We start from the raw sequence: 22,562 nt of genomic DNA, 5'->3' as shown, positions 1-22,562 counted from the left end.
AGGATGACGGCGCGGCTTGACGCCTAGGGGCGTGGCGACGCGGAGCGTTTCCCCTCCGGGTTTGGGCTCCGCTAGCGGGTTTGGGGTGGTGGGGGGGAACTCTAGCCCAGATTTTCCCGACCTTCCCCCGGCCCAAATTGGAAGATAAAGAGAAATCTGGTAGTAAACTTCTTTATTCTCCCGTTAGGTCACAGACCCGGGCCACCTTCCCGCGACCTTTCCGTTGTCCGCTCCCAGCCAGTCACGGGTGGAGGCGATGGAGGGCCCGCCCCAAGATCGTCCCTTCCCAAGCACCGCGGGTCCTCTCCTCTTCCAGGCCCGTTTCCCCCTCTTTCTGACCTTTACAGTGAACCCCCCGCTCAGCGAAGGTTGTGCTGACAACTTCAGTCAATCCAACTGTTCAAGGTACTGGAGGAGGCAACATGGGCAAGCCCAAACAGGGACTGGGGTTAGACCACTGAGGTCATTCAGCCCTAATATTAAAAGAGGATAGGGGGCTTTTGGTAAAAATGTCCTTGAGGTAGAGCGCCAGAAGGCAAGTTCAGAACAGAACACTGTGAACAAGCTGCGCAGATTACTGGTCTCAGAGTTCTTTCGGCTGTGGTGGGACATAAGGCCAAGGCAGAGGGCTGCCACCGGTGCAGTTGTGAGTGATACTAAGGAAGGCCGGAACCTGTCACTCATGCTCTGAGGGGTTGTCCAAGGCACAGCTGGAACTCCTCACAAATGCCACGTCTGCCCGAAACTTCATGCTGGTGGGTGGCTGGCGTCGGAGCAGCGACTCCCCTTGGTCTTGGGGTAGGGGCTCATCATAGATGGTGGAGATGAGCCCCAAGCCAGTTCCACGGGGTCTCTTCAGTTGCCCAAATGGCTGTAGCTTCTCTCCGTGGTACCTGCATTAAAAAGGGCTCAAACTGAGAGGCCTGCTCTCAAACTCCAATAAAGGGTTGGGAAAAGACAGAGAAGTAGCTACTGCACGTCTGGTTTGTCCCACAGATCGAGCCTTTAAATTTGGATCTTTGCTCTTCAGTCCTCTTATCTCTCCATCAACAGTGCCAGCAACCAGAGGTCTCACATATTGCCTTCATTTTAAATAATACATAGAGTTTAGAACAAACGGTCACCATTCTGTGACTTACAGGCACTCCCTAACAGCAATCAAGTCCAAACTCCTCAGACCAGGGGGCATGACTTCCACAGGAGACCAGTGATCCTATCAAGCCTTAGAGCTTGGTCTAGAAAATTAATAGTGCCAGACCTACCTTTTCCTTCTATTCTGCTTTGAAGCTCAACCCTAGGAGTCTCCAATACCCTTCCAAAACCAGAGGGAAGGGGGGAAACCAGGGTACAGATGAAAGCCTAGCTTGGGCCCCCAGGAAAGTCTCTTGGCCATACTCACCCCAATCCACGCTTGCATCTTGGGTGCTGGCCATCACTATCCAGGGCCTCAGGCACCCCTGAACACCGGCTGCCCAGACCCTTGCCCTCAGCCCAGCCCTGCTGCTCCATCACCTTCCGTCCAATGCCCTGTGGAGGGAAGGGCAAAGACTCAAGAGATGGGGCTGCGGGGCAGGGGGGTGGGGGTGGCAGAAAGAATGGAGATAGAGAAGGAAAAGAGAGGGGTCGATGGGCTAGACACAGTGCTTACCTTGGTGTGGCGCTCAAAGGTGCCCACTTGGCATTTGATCACAGAGCCATCCTCCTGGCCATCACGGAGTCTCCGTTCCAGACGCATTTGGACAGAGTCTCGGGCATCCTTGTCTCCACCATCTGAGGAAGCAGAGCTCAGTTTGTAGAAGGGTCTCTCTCAGCAGAAAGGGGGAAAATCAGGTTTCTAGGACCTCCTCACAAGACTTGCATATTCATCTTTATGGTGTTTTATTACTTTACTATGATCTGTCTCATTAGACTGGAGGCTCACCAAAAGTAGGAACCCTGGCTTTCCTATCTTACAGATGAGGAAACTGGTACAGAAAAGTCACCGAGCCATGAGATGAGAAACAGAATTAGAACTCAGGTCTTCTCCTCCTACCCCAACCTCTCCCAGGTCATTTTTGACTCCAGAATCTAAATTCTCTCTTTTTTTAAAAATCTTTGTTGTTGTTTATTTTTGAGAGAGAGATTGAGAGAGCGAGTGGGGAGGGGCAGAGAGAGGGAGACAAAGAATCCAAAGAGGGCTCCACACTGACAGCAGAGAGCCCCATGTGGGGCTTGGAACTCACAAACCACAAGATCACAACCTGAGCCAAAGTCGGACACTTAACCAACTGAGCCACCCAGGCACCCCTCCAGAATCTAAATTCTCAACCAGAGCCTGAACACCTCAACCTCCCGTTCTACCAGGGTCTGCCCATCAGAACCAGAGCCTCCTGAGGGCTGACCCCACATGTCCTTCCTCTACAAAGGAAAAGGGCTCTGCCCACAACCAGCACTTAATGCACACAACTAGAGATGATTTAAGAGAGGAACGCTCTCAGTGGGCTACCCCAGGGGAACTGGTCCTGTCTCGGCCTCTGCTAATCAAGCCCTAGTAGAGAGTCCTTGTTCCACCTCCCCATACTGTAATCCCTGGCCCAGTACCTCTGTCGTAGTATACACTCATGTCCACATCCCAGTCATCGGCTGTCTGTTCATCAAAGTCTGCAAATAAAAAGCATCAAAGAGAGTAAACTAAGGATTCGCAGTTCTGTTGAGAGTTAAATCTAGACTTAGACATATGTTCTAGAACTTGGGGATCTTTTTTTAAATGTTTATTTATTTTGAGAGAGAGCAAGAGTGCACACGAGTGGGGCAGAGAGGTGGGGGGAAAGGGGGAGACAGAGAAAGAGAGGGAGAGGGAGAGGGAGAGAGAGAGAGAGAGAGAGAGAATATATCCCAAGCAGGCGCCACACTGACACAGGGCTCGATCCCACGAAATATGAGAATATGAGATCACGACCTGAGCTGAAATCAAGAATCAGATGCTCAACCGACTGAGCCACTCAGGTGCCCTTAGAACTTGGGGCTTTTGATTATATTTTAAAATATCTCCGCTGGGGGGCATTCAGAATTTGCAGGGGCGGAGGGCATTTTTTCCTCATTCCACTAATCCGCCACCCTCAAAAAGGATGACCGGCCTCTCATACACAATCAAGGTAAGTCTCTTCTCTAGCCCCAGATTTGGCCTCCTTGCCAGAGAATCCCCATGTGGAATGGAGAGCCCTGAGTGGATGCAGCAGGGATCACTCCTGCCCTTGCCTGGATGCCAGCATTACCTCCTTCCTCCTCCTGCCAGAACTGGGCATCAGTGTAGAATACCAGGCCGGAGCCGCCCTTCTCCCACTTGAGCTCGATTTCCTCCTCAAAGAGCCGCTCAGTGGTACGTTCCTGCCTGGTCACATCTTCATGCAGTGCCTCATGACGCTCCCACTCCTCACCGCGGTCATCGTCCTTGGAGAAGGTGGACAGAGGTGATCTGTCTGTTCAGCATCCTGACCTCATGCCCACAAGGAGGGCAGCTCAGAGCACAGCAGGCTCCATGCCTCCAAATTTCTCTTAGAAGCAACACACATTTGGTCCTTGGAGCCTTGCCCAACACATCTCTCCATCCCGTGTCACAACACTTGGTGCCTTCCCCCAAGCCCAACTCACTCTTATCCCTGTGCTTCTGGCCATGCTGTTCCCCCTGCTGGGACTATCTGCCCTCCTCTCCCACCACTTTCTCTTCACCTGGTGAATCCTCATCCCTCAAGTTCTACAGCCCACGTGAAGCCCCCACACTGAGGCCACAGCACTCTCGCTCGTCTCCAAACTCCTCAGTTTGGAGGTAATCGGTACACGCTGTTTAGGCCTCTATACGTTATGTCGTAAAGAAAAAAGGGACAATAAGTAATACCTATTGTCTACTGTGCGTCAGGCCCTTCTCATAACTTAGCTCCTTTAATCACCCCAACAGCCCTGCGAGGTTGAGTACCATCATTCCCATTCTACTGATGAGGAAACCTGGGTCCAGAGGAGTAAGGTGATTTGCCCAAGATAGTACACGGAGAGTGGCAGAGCCAGCATTCAAACCCACGTGGCTACACCATACAGCCTTTCCAGATGCTGCTGCTTTTTTCTTTTCAGGCAGTATTAAGGCTCTTCCAGGGCAGGAAATGGATCTTGGAATGTCTCTGGAATCCTGCGCTAGCCTATGTGTACAACTGCTTGCCTAGACTTGCAGAATGATAGGATGACTCCTGGCTTGAAATCTTGGGGGCTCCTATCCTAGTTAAACTCCAAGAAGCCTCAGGAATCACTGCTGCAGAGCAGGCGCTGGGAAAAGTCCAGAGAGTACTACACAAAGGATGTAGTAGAGATGTTAGCAGCTCTGGGCTGGCGGTTGAAAGACACAGATGAATTATTGTTTTACCCAGAGTATGCACACGCACAAAGTTTCCCCCCAAAGCACACCTTTCCTAATTTTACGGATGAACACCCAAATCTGGAGAAAGAGGTAGAAGAAACGTCTATCGCACATGATAAAAAATGAGAGTGGAAGCTGGTGTTCAAGCCACAGACTCAAGGTCAGAAAATAAATGTGATTTCTCAGCCACGTAATAAAAGCACACAGAGGTTAGACAAGCAGCAAAGGGGACCAAGTTCACATCCCACATCTGCCTCTAATTCCTTAGATGATTTTACTTCTTGGTGGGTACATTTTCATCTATGAAGAGGACCCTCCTTACATTCCTTCTAGAGAATGCAAAGAAGGTCCCTTTGAGAATCTTCCAATAAGCTCTGGCCTCTCTCCTCAAAGAAATGCGTATTTTCACATGCAAATGCAGTTTTATAGTTTTATATTTAATTGCAGGGAGTTCTAACTCTTTGGAATTCTCCTGAGAACCGCCCCACCCCCACCCCACCCCACCGCCAGGTTTAGAACTATTGTAATACACAATTGAAGAGTGGTAGTATATTGATGGCCGAGCCTCTCTAAGCTGTCAGCAAAGAAAGGGTAGCTCGCTCTACTCACGTCATCTGAGTGTGACTCTTCTTCCTCCTCCTTTTCCCCTTCCTCCTCTGGCTCTCCATAGGAGCTGGCTGGTATGTCCGCCAGGCAGCTTCCTTGGGGTATTTCCTCGCCTTCGGCGGTATACACAAGGTCTTCCTGCTCCACAGTCTCTGAGTCCTCATACTTGAAAGGTACGTTGCCATAGCGCCGGGAAGAACCTGTCTTGGGAAACTGGAGCTGCAGCTGGGTGATGATCCGAGGGGGTAGGCGGCAGGCCCGGATCAATTCCAAAAAGACCCGCAGAGGAGTCCCCACATTTCCATTGGGCATCAGCACTGGTGGGTTCAGCTCTGGCAGTTGCCTCAGGTCAGCCAGAGTAAAGGCTTCACTCTGGGCTTTCCGACTCTGCAGCTCCTTGCGGGTTTTGAAAGGAAAGGAGCCGAAACCTTGGAAAGCAGAAGGAAGAATGGCTCTTGAAACCTCGAAGCCTCCAGCAACACTTGGGCCAGAAATTGGCTCAGATCTTTTAGCCTAATGCTGTTCCTCCCTTTCATGCTTTTCCAGAGTAACTTCCTCCATTTCCTGACCAGAACCACCTAAAAATTTCATGCCATTTCTCATCACCTCGGCTGAGCACACAAGTTTCTTTTAGATCTGGTTCCTGTCGACTTTTTGATTCTCAACTGCCACCAACCCCCACTCCCTGCGCATCCTCAAACCATGTGCTTCAACCATACCAAACAATTTAACATGCCCTGAAAGTTCCATGGACTTTCACATCTCTGTCTGTGTCTCTGCAAGTGCCATTTACTTTGAACACCGTTCCTTCCTACAAACTCCTGTTTATCTTTCAGATCCAGATGAAAAGCCACATTTCCTGATCCCTCTAGGAGAGCAGTTTCTCCCTCCTCTGTCATCTCACACTTGCTGATACAGAGCATAGGCTCTGGGTCAATATGCCTGGGTTTGTACTATGACCCTGCCACTTCCTAGCTCTGTAACCTTGGGCACGTAACACACCTTCTGTATCCCTCAGTATCCTTACCTATAAAATGGGTAACAATAGCTCCTACCTTATAGGATTGTTGTGAGGAGTCAATAAGAAAATGAAAGGCTTAGAACAATGCCTAGTAAGCACACAGGAAGTGCTCAGCAAATGTTAACAATTAGAATGCCATCTCTGTGACAGTTACTTTTTTACAGATCTGTTTTCCTCTCTGAATCCTGAGCACAGACTATGTCTGTTTTCTGCACAGCAGCGAGAATCACACTGGGTGAGCACAAAAGCTAGATTTGTCGAATAAATGAATTAGAGAACTCTGCGCTGTTCCCTGCCACCCATCAAAGTGACTTCCAGAGCTGTCCAGAGAAAAGAGATTGTCTTTTCATTTGCATCTTGCCAAGAGAGGGCTGGGTAGGAAGCAACAAAAAAATGTAATAAAGACAATAAGTGATTAAGAAGCCTCGTTTCCCTTTTTTTCTTCTGTGTCAGTGCAATATCGACCTCTCAGAGAGCAAAAAAAAAAAAAAAAAAAAAAAAAAGGTCTCAGAAGAAATGTAATAAACTGGAAAAAGAAGGATCATCCCAATAGGCCTCTTTCCGTACCCTCCCCCCACGACCTCCACCCCTAAACTTAACATGGCGTTGAGCCTGAAGCTCTGTCCGGCAATGACCTAAACTTCAAGAGCCTGATAATCAGAGACCTGACTTATCCCCTCATGAAAGGTGTCCCTGTTCCAGGTTCGGTAGGCTTAGTCTATTATCTTTCCCATCCGTACCTGATGCCTCAGTAGGTAGCCGAAGTCTGCGGATGTAACAACGACCCGGCAACCAAGTCCCCTGAGTATCCAGCCACCGGCGGCCGGAGTACATGCGAAGAAGCTGCTGGGCCTGAGCTGTCCCCCGTACCGAGATGACGCAGCAGCAGGTGCGGGTTTGGGCGGGAGCAGAGTCCGGAGGGGAAAGAGTGCGGGCATCGGTGACTGAAGTCTGGGCGACAACCTGGCCGATAGGAGTTGGGGCAGAATCGGGAGAAGCCTGGGAAGGAGCCCGCTCAGGCCGATGCCGGTAGTGGAAACACAGGAAACCACAGTCGCGTTGTTCTCGGAACTGGCTAAAGTAGTTCCGGAGATGGGCAGAGCGCAGTGCCGAGGGAATGCCGCTCACTATTAAGTAGACTGTGGCCTCCTCCTCCGCCTCGCTGGGCACCGCCATCTTGCGTTGTCACATGATCGGCTGTTTCCAACTCTCGCGAGAATATCGCGGCACCGAGGCCTCCGTGGTGCGATGATGTGTAACTGGTGATTAGTCCGTCGGGTGGTGGTTGAGGAGCTGAGAAGGCGCGGGTTTTGGGGTCGGTTTCCCACAGAGAGCAGCCGGCGATGATGAAAACATCACTTGGGAAATGTGTTTACAGATCGCTTTCATAAGACTCTGATGATGATAAAATTAGAAGCCTGAGGGAGGGGCACTTTTTAAGATTTTTAGTTGTTGGGGATTTCCCACACCTAATCTCAGTTTTCTCAGTTTAGAGACATTTTAGTGGTTCATCCATCCACTTCTTCCAAAGCGTATTCATGCACTCCCACACATCTCTAAGAAAGAGATAATCCAACTGAAAAGTGGACTAAACATCCAATTAACAATGAAAGAGCATCAATCGCATTAATTATCAAGGAAATCTAGTGAGACGTACTTAACATCCACCAGATTGGCAAAAATTTTTAAATCCTAGGTACTGGTGATAGTGCAGAGTAACTGGATCTCCCATGCACTGCTGTGGAGTGGAAACTAGTACAACCACTTTGGAAAACAATACGACGTAACCCAGTAGAAGGAAGTGAAGCTACCCATATTCCACTTCTCTGTATATACTTAAATTTTTGCATATGTCCCTGTATTGACAATGTTGAGCTTCACCCAGCGCTGTGATCCTGGAAAACAGTGAAGGTTAAGAAACCCGATCCCACCCTTTTGTGTTCTAGAACACAGCTTACTGCAAAGAAACACGCCTCCTTATATGACTTAGATAAAACTCACGGGTGCTCCCTTGTATACGCATGTATGTCAAGGCCAGCCACAGACTCCAAATTCCAGTTCTTTCCCTTGTAAACGCTTAGATGAACTGCTTGTCCCCACTGATCAATCAGAACAAAATGCTTGTTAACCAAACTTTGGTTAAGCTCCTCTCCTTCCCCCAAGTCCCTGAACTTTGCCTCCCCCACCCACCCACCAAGTGGTGAGCCAGCGCACAACCCCTCCTGAGAATAGGCTGGGTTCAGGGTAAAACATTTTCTGATCTACTGTCTCATCCTGCCACTCCTGGTCACCCCACTTCCTCAGACCCAGTTCTTTCTAGCCCTGTTTACTCCTCCCTATGAATGATCCACTCCTCTTGTCTCAACCTTGAAGGCACGTGTAGATCTTATGGTCCCATCACAATAAGTTTCTTCTCCATTGCAATAGTTCCTTTCTTCGCTTGCAACAATCATTTATTTTATTTATTTTTTTAATTTTTTTTAACGTTTATTTATTTTTGGGACAGAGAGAGACAGAGCATGAACAGGGGAGGGGCAGAGAGAGAGAGAGGGAGACACAGAATCAGAAGCAGGCTCCAGGCTCTGAGCCATCAGCCCAGAGCCCGACGCGGGGCTCGAACTCACGGACCGTGAGATCGTGACCTGAGCTGAAGTCGGACACTTAACCAACTGAGCCACCCAGGCGCCCCTGCAACAATCATTTAAAAAGAAGTCTCTCCTTACTGAGTCCAGATTTGTATTTTATATGACTATATATGAGTATTCATAGATGCAGTGATTGTAAGAGCAAAAAGTTGGCATTTAGTACGATTTTCTTTAAGTTATTTATTTTGACAGAGTGCACGAGTAGGGGAGGGGCAGAGAATCCCAAGCAGGCTCCGCACTGCCAGTGCACAGGCCAAACCCATGAACTGTGAGATCATGACCTGAGCCGATGTCAAAAGTTAGATGCCTGACTGACTGAGCCACCCAGGCGCCCCCGGCATTTAGTACTTTTCAGCAGGTATATGATGATGAGGGAAAATAAGCAAGTAGGAAATAGAATTCTTTATATAAAGTTGAAAAATACAAACTAAAAACTACTTTTTAGTGATACATAAATAAATGTGACTTAAAATAAGAAAGAAAAGTAAGGAAATGATTAACCCCAAATGCAGGGTAATCATTACCTTTAGGAGGGAGGTGACTTCAAAATTTATGGGACATGATGAGGGTTCCATTGTACTGTTATCCTTTACACTTAACATATATTTAAAATTTTTTTTATTTGAGAGACAGAGAGAGAGAGAGAGAACGGTGGAGGGGCAGAGAGAGAGAGGGAGACAGAGAATCCGAAGCAGGCTCCAGGCTCTGACCTGTCAACACAGAGCCCGACATGGGGCTCAAACCCACAAACCATGAGATCATGACCTGAGCTGAAGTCTAATGCTTAACCAACTGAGCCACCCAGGCGCCCCTATACTTAACATACGCTTTATAAATGCTATTTTGTTTTACTCAATTTTAGTAAAACATCTTAAAAGGGAAAACAATTCATTTCAAAAAAATGTTTACTTTGTGTTGATCACGAATAGACACCTGTTTGAGGGAAAAAAAAGTTCTTTTTTTTTAATTTTTTTTTAACGTTTATTTATTTTTGAGACAGAGACAGAGCATGAACAGGGGAGGGTCAGAGAGAGAAGGAGACACAGAATCTGAAACAGGCTCCAGGCTCTGAGCTGTCAGCACAGAGCCCGACGCGGGGCTCGAACTCACGGACCGTGAGATCATGACCTGAGCTGAAGTCGGACGCTTAACCAACAAGCCACCCAGGCGCCCCGAGGGAAAAAAAGTTCTAATGGGAGTCTGGGTAATTGTGGATAGGATCATTTTACATACCTGGATTTTAAAATCTGCTGATGGAAGTGTAAATTGGTACACCCATTTTGGAAAACTTGACAAGATCTACTTAAGTTGAGCACACATTCTATGACTTGGTAATGACACTTCTTGCTATATAACATCAGCTCTGCAAACATCTGTGCACCAAAAGGTGTGTGCAGGAATAGTCTCAGAAATATTATTTGAGGGGCACCTGGGTGGCTCAGTCAGTTAAGCGTCTGACTTCGGCTCAGGTCATGATCTCACGGTCCGTGAGTTCGAGCCCCGCGTCAGGCTCTGGGCTGACGGCTCAGAGCCTGGAGCCTGCTTTGGATTCTGTGTCTCCTTCTCTCTCTCTGCTCCTCCCCCACTCACACCCTGTCTCTCTCTGTCTCAAAAATAAACATTAAAAAAAAAAAAGATATTATTTGATGAACCAAAGGGTCATCAGCAGTATCTTGGATAAGTGAATTGTAGTGTAGTAATGGGCTACTTTACGGCAATGAATGTGAATGGGTCAGAATGACTCTCAGACATAATGGGAAGTGAAAGACAAACAAAAGAGTATATGCTGTACGGTTCCATTTATACAAAGTTTAAGGCAAACAGTCTCACTTATGATGCTGGAAACCAGGGATCATGATGCCATTTAGTGGGGAGGGGAAGCGCGGTGGTGATGATGGTTTCTGGGGTGTCGCTAAAGCTCTATTTCTTGAGCTGGGCAGTGCTTACAGGGAGGGGCTCATTTTGTGATAACTCATCAAACTGTACCTGTGTGACTTGTGTGTTTTTCTGTATATTATACAGAAAAGGTTGAATTAAAACCATATTTTGAAAAATCTGAAAATAGAAAAGTAAATGCGTTACAGCAAGCAAGACGTGAGCTCGGGAAGCGCTGTTAGCTGACCCAAGAAGGTATGCACTTACGGTTCCACACCATTGCCACTGTGGGCCTAAATTTCCAGAACTCAGTCTGTGGTAGACTCAGTAAATCCCCGCTGACTCAAAGAATATTCCTGGCACTAACATGGGAATGTGCCACTGGGTGTGGCTGGGGACTGTCTCCAGGGAAAGGGGGCCACTTCCCTGGGGGAACACACAGGCCGGACTTCTCATCAAAAACTTAAATCCAAGGGTAACCGAGGCTACATTTTCCCTCTCGTTCCACCTTGTAGTGTGGTGGGGAAGGGAAGGGGTGTAGGTACTGTCATTTATTCTCCAGTTGATCATCCCTAGCCTTTAAAAAAAAAAAAAAAGATTTTATTTTCAGTAATCTCTACACCCAGCGTGGGGCTCAAACTCACAACCCCAAGATCCAGAGTTGCATGTTCCACCAACTGAGCCAGCCGGGTGCCCCAGATAATCCCTGGCCTTTAAAGACACAAGACAGACTGGTGACTAAGAGCATAGGGCCAAAGTTCAGACCGTTTGAGTTTTAATCCTGACTGTACTTATTAACTGTGTAACATTGAGCAAGTCGCTTAACCTCTCTGTGCCTCAGTTTCTTCATTTGTAAAATAGAGACAATGATGATGATTCCCTCACAGTTATTGTGAGAATTGAACAATGGAACCCATGTAATATGTTGAGAGCATCGCTCTCAATATATGTTAGCTGGTTATTATTTAGTAGTCACCTAGAATGACCTGCCAGGAATGAATGAATAATCCTCTTTAAACCTGATTCCCCTGGGATTTTAGCCTTGTTGCCTCCATCGGTTTCACTGGGATTGCCTTTCTCTGCTGCCTTGTTCTGTGACATGGTCCCTGTCCACCTTTCTAGGCCCATCTCTTGCTGCCCTGGGCCCAAGTTGCTCCCAGACCATCTGCAGTTACCTGAACCCCTTGCTCTCTGTCACCTCTCTGATTTTGCGCCTGTCATTCCCTCTGTCTGGAATGTCCATCCCTTGGTTACCTGGCAAACCCCTATTCATTCTCTTTAGCTCAGAGCAGTGACCACTTGGCTGAAGCATTATTCCACTGCCAGGCAGATTTAGTCCCTCCCTCTTCTGAGCTCCTGCTGCCCATTGAATATACCTCTATCACATTTCAGATCACTCTGTGTTACAATTACTTATGTGTCTCTCTCTGCCAACAACAGGATGTTCAGTGAATGCAGGGACTGTATCTTGTGTATTTTGTGCCCCTTAGCATCTAGCACAAGGTCTAGTACAAGTGATCATCAAGAGAGATGTTGAATAATGGCATGAATGGATGGATGGATACTGGGTGTTGGCTTTTTGCTGGTATCCCAGGTTCTATGACACCGAAAGTCAGGGTGTATTGGCACATGACACAGCACACATCAGCTCAGTGCCTGACTGCTTAATAAGCAGTCAGTGATTAGGCTAATAAAGGTAGAGATAATGGTGATAATAAAATGGCACCCAACGCTGACCCAGAGCCACAGCCACTCTCCTGATTCCTAGTGAGTCATCCCTGGCTGGGCCTGAGCACAGGGATCATGGCTGATGGTCAGTAAACAGTGGCTGAGCTGGCTCCAGACAGCCTGCTCCTGGCCATGACTCATGCCAGCCTATGCTGGTGGCAAGGGCCCGGCCTCCACAGTCACACAGGCCTGAGTTCAAATCTCAGCACAGATAGTGATCAGTCATTGAGTAAGTTGCACACCCTGTCTGAGCCTGTTTTGTCCTCTTCCCTCTCTGGTTATGAGACACAATTCCCACTTGTAAGCTGCTGATAATGGAACACTGTCCCCCACCTTTGGAAGGCCTGCTGTCTCATGGAGAAAGCATTCTTGCTCATATTACATTGTATTATAATTCTCTCTTTAGTCTTGCTAGATTTGTCTTTATCTTCCTTGCAGAAGGTTTGGACAGGGCACAGGGAGCAACACAAGAGATACAGATGAGAAACAGAAGTATAGCTCCATAACCATGTGGAGGGGTAGGGAAGAAGTTTGCGAAGGAGGAAGATAGGGCTAATCAGGGAAGCTATTTGGATGATGGAAACATTAGATAAGTTGAGGGAAAAGGCTGGGGTGGGTAGCGGAGAGGAGCACTTTCTAATGGCTGTTCACGGTTGGAGGAGGAAAGGGCAGAAAGATCCAGCCTGCAGGTTCAGAGAGGTGCAACAGTAAACTGACAGAGGCAGTTACTGAAGGAACATAGAAGATAGAATGACCTGAAATCCAGGAATCCTCTGAATTTGGCTCCTATGGGGAGACAAGGCATCTGCTCTTAGAAGAGTTGCCTCATGCATTTGCAAGGTGAAATGGGCGGTGTCTGTCCAAGTGCTGGGAAGGGCAGGGCAGGGAGAGGTGACTGGCGGCCCAAGGTCTGAGTTGGGGAGTTCTGGCGGGAGGTTAGGGGGCAAAGGAATGCAGGGCCTGTTCTGGGTTCTAAAGGATGCTTCTATTTGGGAATTTGATTACGTCCTGGCTTGGGGGAGCTGTTGAGCAAATGGCCTGTCTGAGAGGAAGGTAGATGTTGGGGGTCACCATGGGGAAAAGGGGTGATTGGTTAGCTGAGGCCCCAAATGCCAGGCAGTTTGGGGCTGGATTAGCAGGCTCTGCGTAGACCATGAAGATGTGCAGACACAGGTCTGCTTACTTTGGGGGCCACTGTTCTCTTTCCTGTGACCTACAGAACATGGAGAACATTCCCCAGTGGGAGGGTGTCTCCATAGCGTGTGCCCCACCCTTGGGCATAGGGATGTATGTGTCAACATCTGGCTCGGGTGCATGTCTCTATTGTCCTGTGTTTGGGTCTGCTGTATGTCACTGAGTGAGTGCATCTTGGCTGTGCTTTTCCATGCTGTGTGTGAGTGGATGGTGGTTCTGTTTTATGGGTCTGTAGGTGTGTCTGACTTGTACGTCTTTGTGTGTGTGTGTGTGTGTGTGTGTGTGTGTGTGTGTGTGAGAGAGAGAGAGAGAGAGAGACAGAGAGAGACAGAGACAGAGACAGAGACAGAGACAGAAACAGAGAGAGAGCTGTAGGTCTGAGTTGTATGTATCTTTGTTGTAGGGTGTGAGCTGTGCGTTTCTGTCACTCTGGGTGTCTGAGTGGTGAGTAGGTGATTGGGTAAGGGATGGGGTGCCCTTGCTGTGGCACTGGGCGCCCAGAATGGGTATATGGTTAGTTCCCTGTGGTCCGTATCCTGGGGGCCTTCAGCAGAGGCCTGAATGACAACTCTTCAACTGTTGTCCCTGAGTGAATGACCTCTCATTGAGCAATAATTAACTTGGCCCCATGAAGAGAATCCAAACTGGTGGTGAAGGGGGTAGGACTGGTAGGGGCAGGCCTTATTGCTAAAGAAGGAGGGAGGCCTGAAAGGGGGTCCTATAGGCATGTATGTTGTTATCATTCCCTCCTGCCTGCAGGTCAGTTACCCTAACCTGGGTGATATTCAAAATATTTAACAAACACTGAGGGCCAGACATTGACCAATCAGAACAGACACAAGCCATGCACTGAATGGAGCGGTCCTGAAGGCCATGGCTATGCCAAGCATTGCCCCTCTAGTTGTGGCCAATGAGAGTGGATTCCAGGAGAAGGGCTGGGACGGGGGGGCCACGGAAGGGAACTCGGGGGTAGGGGGGAGCTCAGGGCAGTATCTGTGAACTAACTGCCATGGAAGTGTCTCAGACTTGAACATCTGGTGTGGCAGCTAAACCTCAGCCAGCCTTGGCCTCCAAGCAGCTGCACCAGGTCAACCCTAGATGCCCTTGCCCCTCCCATTGGGAGAGCAGTGGACTATCCTCTTCTGTCATCAGCAGGGGTGGTGGAAGTGAGCGACCCCAAACTGCAGGAATTCCAGTGACCTTGTCTGTTTTAGTTTAGGAATGGACTGCTTCATATTCCTCACTGGCTGTGATCTGACGCTCGTTGAGGTGAGAGGGAGCCTGTAGGGGTCAGAGGTCAAGGGAGGGGTCAGTAGCGGATTTGGGGAGAGGGAGAGACACCCCCAGCCCCAAAGATAAATGCCAGGAAGTAAGGGGGTCCTGAACCGATCCCATCCCCTGGATTCAGACCTGTACAAAATAAATCTCATCCCCCAAAATGAAATAAGCATTCCACACCGAAAAATTAATATCCCAGCTCCCTGAGTGGCTCCAACACTCCTTACGGTTTCTTTCTCTTGGACTCCTTCTGATAGGGGCAGGGTAGACCCTGGAGGTGGGACAGTCCCTTCCACATGCACAAATTACAGTGTCAGGCTCCAAGGGTGTCATGCCTTTTATTACAAAAACCAATAACTTAGATAAGTTCTGTACAAAGTCATTAGGACTCTTGGCCCAACGGGTCATCTAAGCTTCCATCCCCACCTCGGGAGGGGACAGGAATCTTGGCCCAGAGGCTCTAGGAATCACTAAGGGATGGCCAGAGAGCTGGAGCACCATGTCAAACCAAGGACGGCCAAGGGGACAGGTGTGGTGAGTGCGGAGCCCCAAAGCCCATCTTGTTGGGCGAGGACCAGATTACTCCAGAAGCGCTGCCTATACAGACTTGCCTCCTCTGGGAGCATTAGGCCACCCCCGGGAACAGCTGGGCCAAATCAGCGCTGCCAGCCTCCGCCCAACCTACACTTGATCTCTGCCTGGGCTGGAACAGGTTGGCTCAGCAAAAGCATGTCCTCGAGGAGGCCAGCGATGTCAGTGTCTCCAACAATAGGGCGAAAGAAGAGGTCCCCAAGCAGGCTGGGCGGAATGGACTTGAGGGTGGAGGCTGTGAGGAGGACACGGGCCAAGCGGCCCTGGCCTGCTGGGCACCAGGTCTCCAGGGCCTTGCACAGAGCATGATGAGCCTTTTGCTGCAGGTGTCCAACGTGGGAGGAGGCGTGGAGGCCCGGCACACCTGTGGGCAGAGAAGGTGAAGAGGGCTGGTGAGTACCCCACTCCCAGGCAGCAATCCTGGCCCAAGCCCTGAGGTTGCGGGGTTGGCCTTTGAGGCCCTGTTACTACCTCCCCCATTTATTTATTTATCATTTTATTTATCCGTCCATTTGTGGGACAGCCCAGAGTAATGGGTAAGAGCCAGGCTGCCTGGGTTTGAATCCCGCACTGTCACTTATCAGTGGCATGGCCTTGGATAAATTAATCTCTGTGCCTCAGTTTCCTCGTCCGTAAAATGGAGATAATAGTACCTATCTCCTAGGTATGTTATGAAGTTTAAATCAGCTAGTCTATGCAAAACCCTTATAATTGAGCCTAACATATGGTAGGCATAATATGAATATTCATTACTATCACCATAGTTACTATAATTTAGATATTCCACTAGGGCTTTTTGGGGAGGAATTCTCATCTCACATTTCCATTCTTCTCTATGGGGTCCTCCTGAACCTACAGAATTTTTTGTGACGGAGGCACAGCTGTGTCTGCCCATCTTCCCGCCCCCAACTCCCACCTTCCCTGAGGGTCAGGACACTTTCTTAGATAGAGTGGCCAGGGCTAGTCTTGGGAATGAATAAACCTAAGTTCCCATCCCTGTTTTGCCCCTACCTGGCTGTGTGGACCTTCAGCAAATCACTTAACCTCTCTGAGCCTCTTTTGTGAGGTGGCTTTTTGGTGATAATGAGGACCCAAAGAGATAACGGACGTGAAGCCCTTAGCAGGTGCCTTCCCTGGCTGGGCCCCAGGAGTGTCTAGAAGCTCACCAGGATTGAAGAGGATGGTCTCTTTCAGGTAGGCATATTCCTTGGGGCCCAGCTGCAGGCTCCAGAAGGACTCCAGGCAGCACTGAAGCCACTGTACCGCAGCCAGCGAGGGCTGGGGTCGATCTGGCAGCTGGCCGCTGCCTGAGCTGCTGCTGGGCTCCTCCAGCAAGATCTTCTTGAGTATGCTGGGAACTGGTGCCTCGGCCACCTCGAAAGTCACAGTGTCTTGGGCCAACCCCAGCAGGAAGAGGGGGCCCCAGCAGCCCCGCAGCAGCCGCTGCTGATCCTGGGGGGGCAGCTGGCAGAAGGACGGCAGGTTCCTGAGGAAGACCACTGTTCTGGCCAGAACATCCAAGGCTTCCCGGCAGGTGCGATGGGGAGCACACAGCCGGACAGGCCGGTGCTGCCTGCACAGGCAATGACTACGGGCTGGGGGCACAGAGGGCCTGGCCCTGAGGCTAGGGCTCAGAAGTGCGTACAGAATGGCCGGGCGGCCTGCAGCACCCTGACATGAGCAGGTCCCTGGCTGGCTCGAACTCATGGTTGGGGATCTGCTCCTCCTTCCTCCCAGCTCTCCCGCCCTCTGCTCTGCGCTGTGGGTGCTATTTATAACCCCAGTGGGAGGGAGAGGGGAACAGCCTGACAACCTTGACTCCAGAAGTCATGTTCATTGAAAAAAAAAGAAACACTGCACTGACCATGCAGGATTGGTGGGGAAGTGGTGGGGGAGGGGGCTTTGGGAGCTCCACGTGGCCCTGATATCACTTTAGTCAATGAAGCAGCCTATGCAGGGTACAGCACTGCCTGCTCGCTGGCCCGACTGCCCCTTATCGGATGACTCAAGTGGATAAACAAGGTCATTAACCCAGGCTGTACCAGGGCACCAAGGCCTCAGGTGCACCATCAGCAGGTGGTCATGGCAGGTTTCCCTATTGGTGCCTGTAGGACTCTCACTAAGCTGGGAAGCCAACCCCAGAGCTGGACAAGCCTTGAATGCAAGGCCCAACCTGGAAGTGCCTTATCACTGACTTGTTTGCCTAACCTTGGGGCTTTGCTCCTGTTGTTGGTAAGGAACAGGCTGCAGGGAAGGGAGCCAGGACCCTGGGGGGCTGGGAGGACTTTGCCCACTGTCCACACTAGGAGGCCTCCCTCCTCTGACTCCAGTTCTGGGGGCCTGCAGAAATAAGGTCCTGAAGAACTCTCTCTCCTCAGCCTGGATTCCTAAAGCTCCCAAAAGGCTGTGTCTGCTGAGAAGCCCTCCCGGAACGATATTGAAATATGGCTGCTACTTACTGAGCACCTCCTGTGGGCCAAGAACTTTCCAGTCTAATATTAGAGCTTGCCTCTGAGGCAAGATTCTTACTTTTTGAAACTCAAAGAGGTGAAGTGACTTGCCCAAGGTCACACCACCAAGAAGAGACAGAGCCCAGATCTGTCTGACTCCAAAGTCCTCGCTTGTTCCCCTGGATCCGCTGGCCCAGTTGTTCAGCCAGATCTGTGTGGCCTAAGTTTTCCAGAGCTGGTAGCTACCCGGGTCTCCACCTTGCAGTTACCTGGTCCACAGATATTGCCGACTTATGATCCGGGCAGAAACGCTGCTCTGCCGCCAGCCACGTGGCAACTCTGTCCCGGGCATCTGTCTCAGGACGGTGGGGCATGGGGTCGAGGAGAGGGTGGGAAGGTCCTCGGCTGTGTTGTGTTCATGGACCTTGGCAAGCCCAGCTTGGCAAGCCTTCTGCTATAGCACACGGTTGGGCAGCCATCACCATCCCTGGCATTTGCTCCTGGCTCTGTCCTTTTCCAGTTGTGTGACCTTGGGCTGATCCCTTAATCTCTGTGGGCCTCAGGAGCTTCATCTGGGACAACAACACAGTGAGGTCCTAGATGTGAAATTCTAAGCAGTTTCTGGCATTCGGTAGGAGGACTTTGCTCCTCCCTTTCCTCTGCCTAAGGAACCAAGCCCCAGCAAACAGGTGCACATCTTTCATTTGTGAATAATCTTAATCCTTACATTTGTAAAGTTCCTTCCACAACCTTCCACAACTGAAACCTCTTCAGCATCCCCTCAAAGGAGACCGGAGTCAGACCCCTCGGGTTCAAATCCTGCCCCATCACTTAGCGTCATTGGGCAAGTCACTTTACATTGCTGTGCGTCAGTTTCCTCATCTTTAAAAGGTACAAGAAAGGCCAATAGTGCATATTGAGTTTATGGGCCCTGAAGCTTCTACAATTTGGAAGGTCCTCTTTAGGAATAGAAAATCAGGTATGAAAGTGAATATTTAAAGTGAGAAAACATGGGGGGGGGGCCTGGCTGACTCAGTCAGTAGGTAGAGCATGTGACTTTTGATCTTGGGGTTTTAGGTTTGAGCCCCATGTTGGGTGTAGAGATTATTTAAAAATTAAAAAAAAATCTTTGTTTTTTAAATGCTTATTTCTTTTTAGGAGAAAGACTATAAGTGAGAGAGGAGCGGGGGGAAGTGTTGGTCAGAGGATCCAAAGAGGGCTCTGCACTGACAGCAGTGAGCCTGATGCAGGGCTTGAACTCACGAACTGTGAGATCATGACCTGACCAAAGTCAGATACTCAACCGACTGAGCCACCCAGGTGCCCCCCAAAATTAAAAAAAAAAATTTTTAATAAAATGAGAAAACTAATCTCTGCCGATTACAAACTAAAATAAGCTGACAGAAAAACATGAATGTCACAAACCCGGGAGAATAACACAATACTTTGATTAATTGCTTGACGGTATTTGCCTACGTGTTTTAGCTGCACATTCTTTGCTTGCCTCTTCCCTTCCATTTCCCATCTAATCTCAGACCTCGCTTAAGCTTCAGCAAATGCTCTAGAGGAAGCATTCCAGAGACAGGGCTCCGTCCACAATCTCAACGCTGCATTTGTCATGTCTCTTTAGTCTCTGTCAGTCAGGAAAAGTCCCTCAGTCTTTCCTTGCCTTTCACGACCTTGACGCTTTTGAAGAGTTGTAGTTAGTTTGTAGCAAGGCTCTCAATTTTGGGTTTGTCTAAGGCTTCCTTGTGATTAGACTCAGATTATGTACCTTTAGCAGGAATATCACAGAAGTGAGGTGTTCTTGATTCATTCTATCAGATAGCACACATTTCCATCTGTCCTGTGGTTCTCGTTGGTCACCCGAGTAAGGTGATGTCTGCCAGGCCTCTCCACTATACTTACTCTCTTCCCCTTTGTAATGAATCTGTAGTTTGCGAGGAGGTATTTTGAAAATGTAGATACATACCTTCTCATAGTTTGAATGTATGTATGTGTGTATTTATTTATGAACTCATGTTCTCCTATTTTGTTTAGTGGCTTGTAATCTGTTACTATTGTTATTTATTTGAATGCTCAGCTTGTCACAGATTTGGCCCACGGGAGCTCTTTCAAGCTGGAGTCTGTCCTTTTGTCATACCCCATCATTCTTTGAACATCCTTTGTTTTCCGGTCTAAGCAGATACCTCTTTTCAAGCCCCTGCAATCAACCAGTACTCCAAGAAGCTCTGGTTCAATCTTTTAGTGGAGAGTAGTATTTAAAAACCATGATCTGGGTACTGGGAGGGTAATTAGAAACCTGGACTTGCTCACTGTTATGAGGGTGTCACTGCTCCCAGGCCCTTCCAGAATTAAGGAGAGTACACACACACCCCGACACACACACTTATATTTATTTCTATATCTATTTATACATACTATAAAACATGGGTTCAGACTATTACCTGCAATTCGAATCTACTATAACAGGGTTCATTCTCATTCTCCCCTTTTTATATTTATAACTCCCTTCTCCAACACCGAGAAATCTGGCTTTCATCATTCTGAATTTATTCACTTATTGGATCTATTTATAATCAGTCTCCCATATTTACCACCACCCGATTCCCTATGAAATGCCCTCCTTACCCCACTTGGGCTCTGATAGCTTGTGTCTGGCTGCCCCCTCCCACTCAGGGACACTTTCTTCACCTTGCTGGACCCCATGCCATATGGCCACCTTCCTCACCCTGCTGGGGCTCTGACTTTTGCTCTGGGCCATTGTGGCTCCCTCCCCCTTATTTCTTCAGGGGCACCTGGGTGGCTTATTTGGTTGAACGTCAGACTTCGGCTCAGTTCATGATCTCACTCGTGAGTTCTAGCCCCACGTGGGGCTCTCTGCTGTCAGCACAGAGCCCGTTTTGGATCCTCTGTCTGCCTCTCTCTCTGCCCCTCCTCTGCTCATGCTCTCTCTCTCTCAAAAATAAATATTTTAAAAAATTAAAAAAATTTTAAAATAAGTTCCTTCAGTGAAAATGGAGCGATGATTCTGTCTTTCCTCTGGAATGGTTGATCAAAAACAGGTTTTATTCTTTTTTTTTCTTTTTTAGGAATAAAAACATGTCTTATTCTTGATAGCCAGGATACTTCACACAGATGTTTCTGATACTTGTAGTCGTGCTTATAGGTTTGTAGTAGGAATTTTGATAAATTCTACTTTGCGTAATTACTATCAAAAAAGAAATATATGCGTGGAGTATTTATTTATTTAAAAAAATTTTTTTAACGTTTATTTATTTTTTGAGAGAGAGAGAGACAGAGCACAAGCAGGGGAGGGGCAGAGGTAGAGGGAGACGCAGAATCCAAAGCAGGCTCCAGGCTCTGAGCTGTTAGCACAGAGCCCGACATGGGGCTCGATCTCACCGACTGTGAGATGATGACCTGAGCTGAAGTCAGACGCTCAACCGACTGAGCCACCCAGGCGCCCCTATGCATGGAGTATTTATAATTGCATATGCTGCGTATTCTTTATAGGAGAGAACTTCCTTTTTGGGTTGGCATCACTATGAAGTGACAGACAATTTAATGATGATTGAAAAAATTTTGTACAGATTTGCTTCTTCTCTTTACATGTCCTTTCTCCTCCACCACCCAGGTTCTTCCCAGGTGTCTTGGGAATCACTCATAGTGGGAAGTGGGATAGAGTGGGCAAAAAACAGTGCAAACAGTGGTCTTGAGCAATTATAATTTAAGCTTTTTATTTTTGCAAAATAAAAAGAATATATATATTAAAGCTTTAATTTATTTTGAGAGAGAGTGCACAGGGGAGGGGCAGAGAGAGAGGGAGACAGAATCCCAAGCAGGTTCCATACTGTTAGCTCAGAGTCCAATGCGGGGCTCAAACTTGAACTCATGAACTATGAGTATTTATATCTATCTATAAAATATCTATATCTATAAAATATGTCTATAAAATATCTATAACTGTAAAATATCTATAACTGTAAAATATCTATAACTGTAAAATATCTATAAAACATCTATATCTATATCTATATCTATATCTATATCTATATCTATATCTATATCTATATAAAGAAGACCTTGCTCAGCCTCTCCCCAAGGCATTGGATGTGCAAGTGAAGGGCGCTGAGGTTCAAGTTTCATTAGATTCACGGAAAATCTGCCTCTAATAATGCCTTTCCTAGGTGTTTTTCAGGACACAAAGAGCCTGGCACACAGCAAGTGCTCAGTAAAGGAAGGGCAGTGGTCATTATTATTGCTCTTGCTTTCACCCTCATTTTCTAAAGGAGGCAGTGGAGGAGGAGGAGAAGGAGACCCCTCTGTGGGGGGTGGTCATGTAAAGCTGGACTCCAAGGTTTTAGAGCTTGGGTTTTTTGGGGCGCCTGGGTGGCTCAGTGGGTTAAGCGACCGACTTGGGCTCAGGTCATGATCTCACGGTTTGTGGGTTTGAGCCCCGCATAGGGCTCTGCGCTGACAGCTCAGTGCCTGGAGCCTCCTTTGGATACTGTGTGTCTCTCTCTCTCTCTGCCCCTCCCCCGCTTGTGTTCTGTCTCTCAAAACATTAAATAAACATTAAAAAGATACATCTTGGATTTTTTTGTTAAGATTTTATTTTTAGGCAATCTCTACCCAATTTGGGGCTGGAACATACAACCCTGAGATCAAGAGTCATATGCTCTTCTGACTGAGCCAGCGGGTGCTCCAAGTCTTGTATTTTTTTTTTTTCTCACCGTGGAGAGCTGTGTTTTCTGAGACCTGTGTATGGCCTGAAGGCCAGGTGGGGG

At 48.4% G+C, this 22,562-nt stretch overlaps 2 protein-coding genes across 2 annotated transcripts; both read right to left on the bottom strand.

Annotated features, from left to right (window-relative positions):
• Positions 1 to 155: 155 nt before the first annotated feature.
• Positions 156 to 7,235, bottom strand: GPATCH3 (G-patch domain containing 3). Its single transcript, XM_060626882.3, has 7 exons — positions 6,752 to 7,235; positions 4,994 to 5,418; positions 3,255 to 3,429; positions 2,581 to 2,640; positions 1,649 to 1,770; positions 1,400 to 1,527; positions 156 to 893 (listed from the first exon to the last, which is right to left on the bottom strand). Exons 1-7 carry the CDS (start codon positions 7,185 to 7,187, stop codon positions 677 to 679), a joined length of 1,563 nt encoding a protein of 520 aa, XP_060482865.2. The 5' UTR covers positions 7,188 to 7,235; the 3' UTR covers positions 156 to 676.
• Positions 7,236 to 15,056: 7,821 nt separating this feature from the next.
• Positions 15,057 to 17,087, bottom strand: NR0B2 (nuclear receptor subfamily 0 group B member 2). Its single transcript, XM_060625193.2, has 2 exons — positions 16,489 to 17,087; positions 15,057 to 15,686 (listed from the first exon to the last, which is right to left on the bottom strand). Exons 1-2 carry the CDS (start codon positions 17,027 to 17,029, stop codon positions 15,388 to 15,390), a joined length of 840 nt encoding a protein of 279 aa, XP_060481176.1. The 5' UTR covers positions 17,030 to 17,087; the 3' UTR covers positions 15,057 to 15,387.
• Positions 17,088 to 22,562: the final 5,475 nt, after the last annotated feature.

This window comes from Panthera onca, chromosome C1 (genome assembly GCF_046562875.1).
Source record: "Panthera onca isolate mPanOnc1 chromosome C1, mPanOnc1 haplotype 2, whole genome shotgun sequence".
NCBI classification, from domain to species: domain Eukaryota; kingdom Metazoa; phylum Chordata; class Mammalia; order Carnivora; family Felidae; genus Panthera; species Panthera onca.
The sequence above is the reverse complement of the archived record's forward strand: the minus strand, read 5'-3'. Positions and strand labels throughout refer to the sequence as shown.

What these genes read in the sequence shown, in the direction of transcription:
- GPATCH3 (XM_060626882.3), bottom strand. Translation starts at nt 7,187, where the DNA reads ATGGCGGTGCCCAGCGAGGCGGAGGAGGAGGCCACAGTCTACTTAATA. An exon ending in GAGTGTATACTACGACAGAG is followed by an intron (nt 1,771 to 2,580) that starts GTACTGGGCCAG and finishes CTGCTTCCTCAG; the next exon opens with ATGGTGGAGACAAGGATGCC. An exon ending in CCTTTGAGCGCCACACCAAG is followed by an intron (nt 1,528 to 1,648) that starts GTAAGCACTGTG and finishes TTCCCTCCACAG; the next exon opens with GGCATTGGACGGAAGGTGAT.
- NR0B2 (XM_060625193.2), bottom strand. Translation starts at nt 17,029, where the DNA reads ATGAGTTCGAGCCAGCCAGGGACCTGCTCATGTCAGGGTGCTGCAGGC. An exon ending in GACCATCCTCTTCAATCCTG is followed by an intron (nt 15,687 to 16,488) that starts GTGAGCTTCTAG and finishes CTCTGCCCACAG; the next exon opens with GTGTGCCGGGCCTCCACGCC.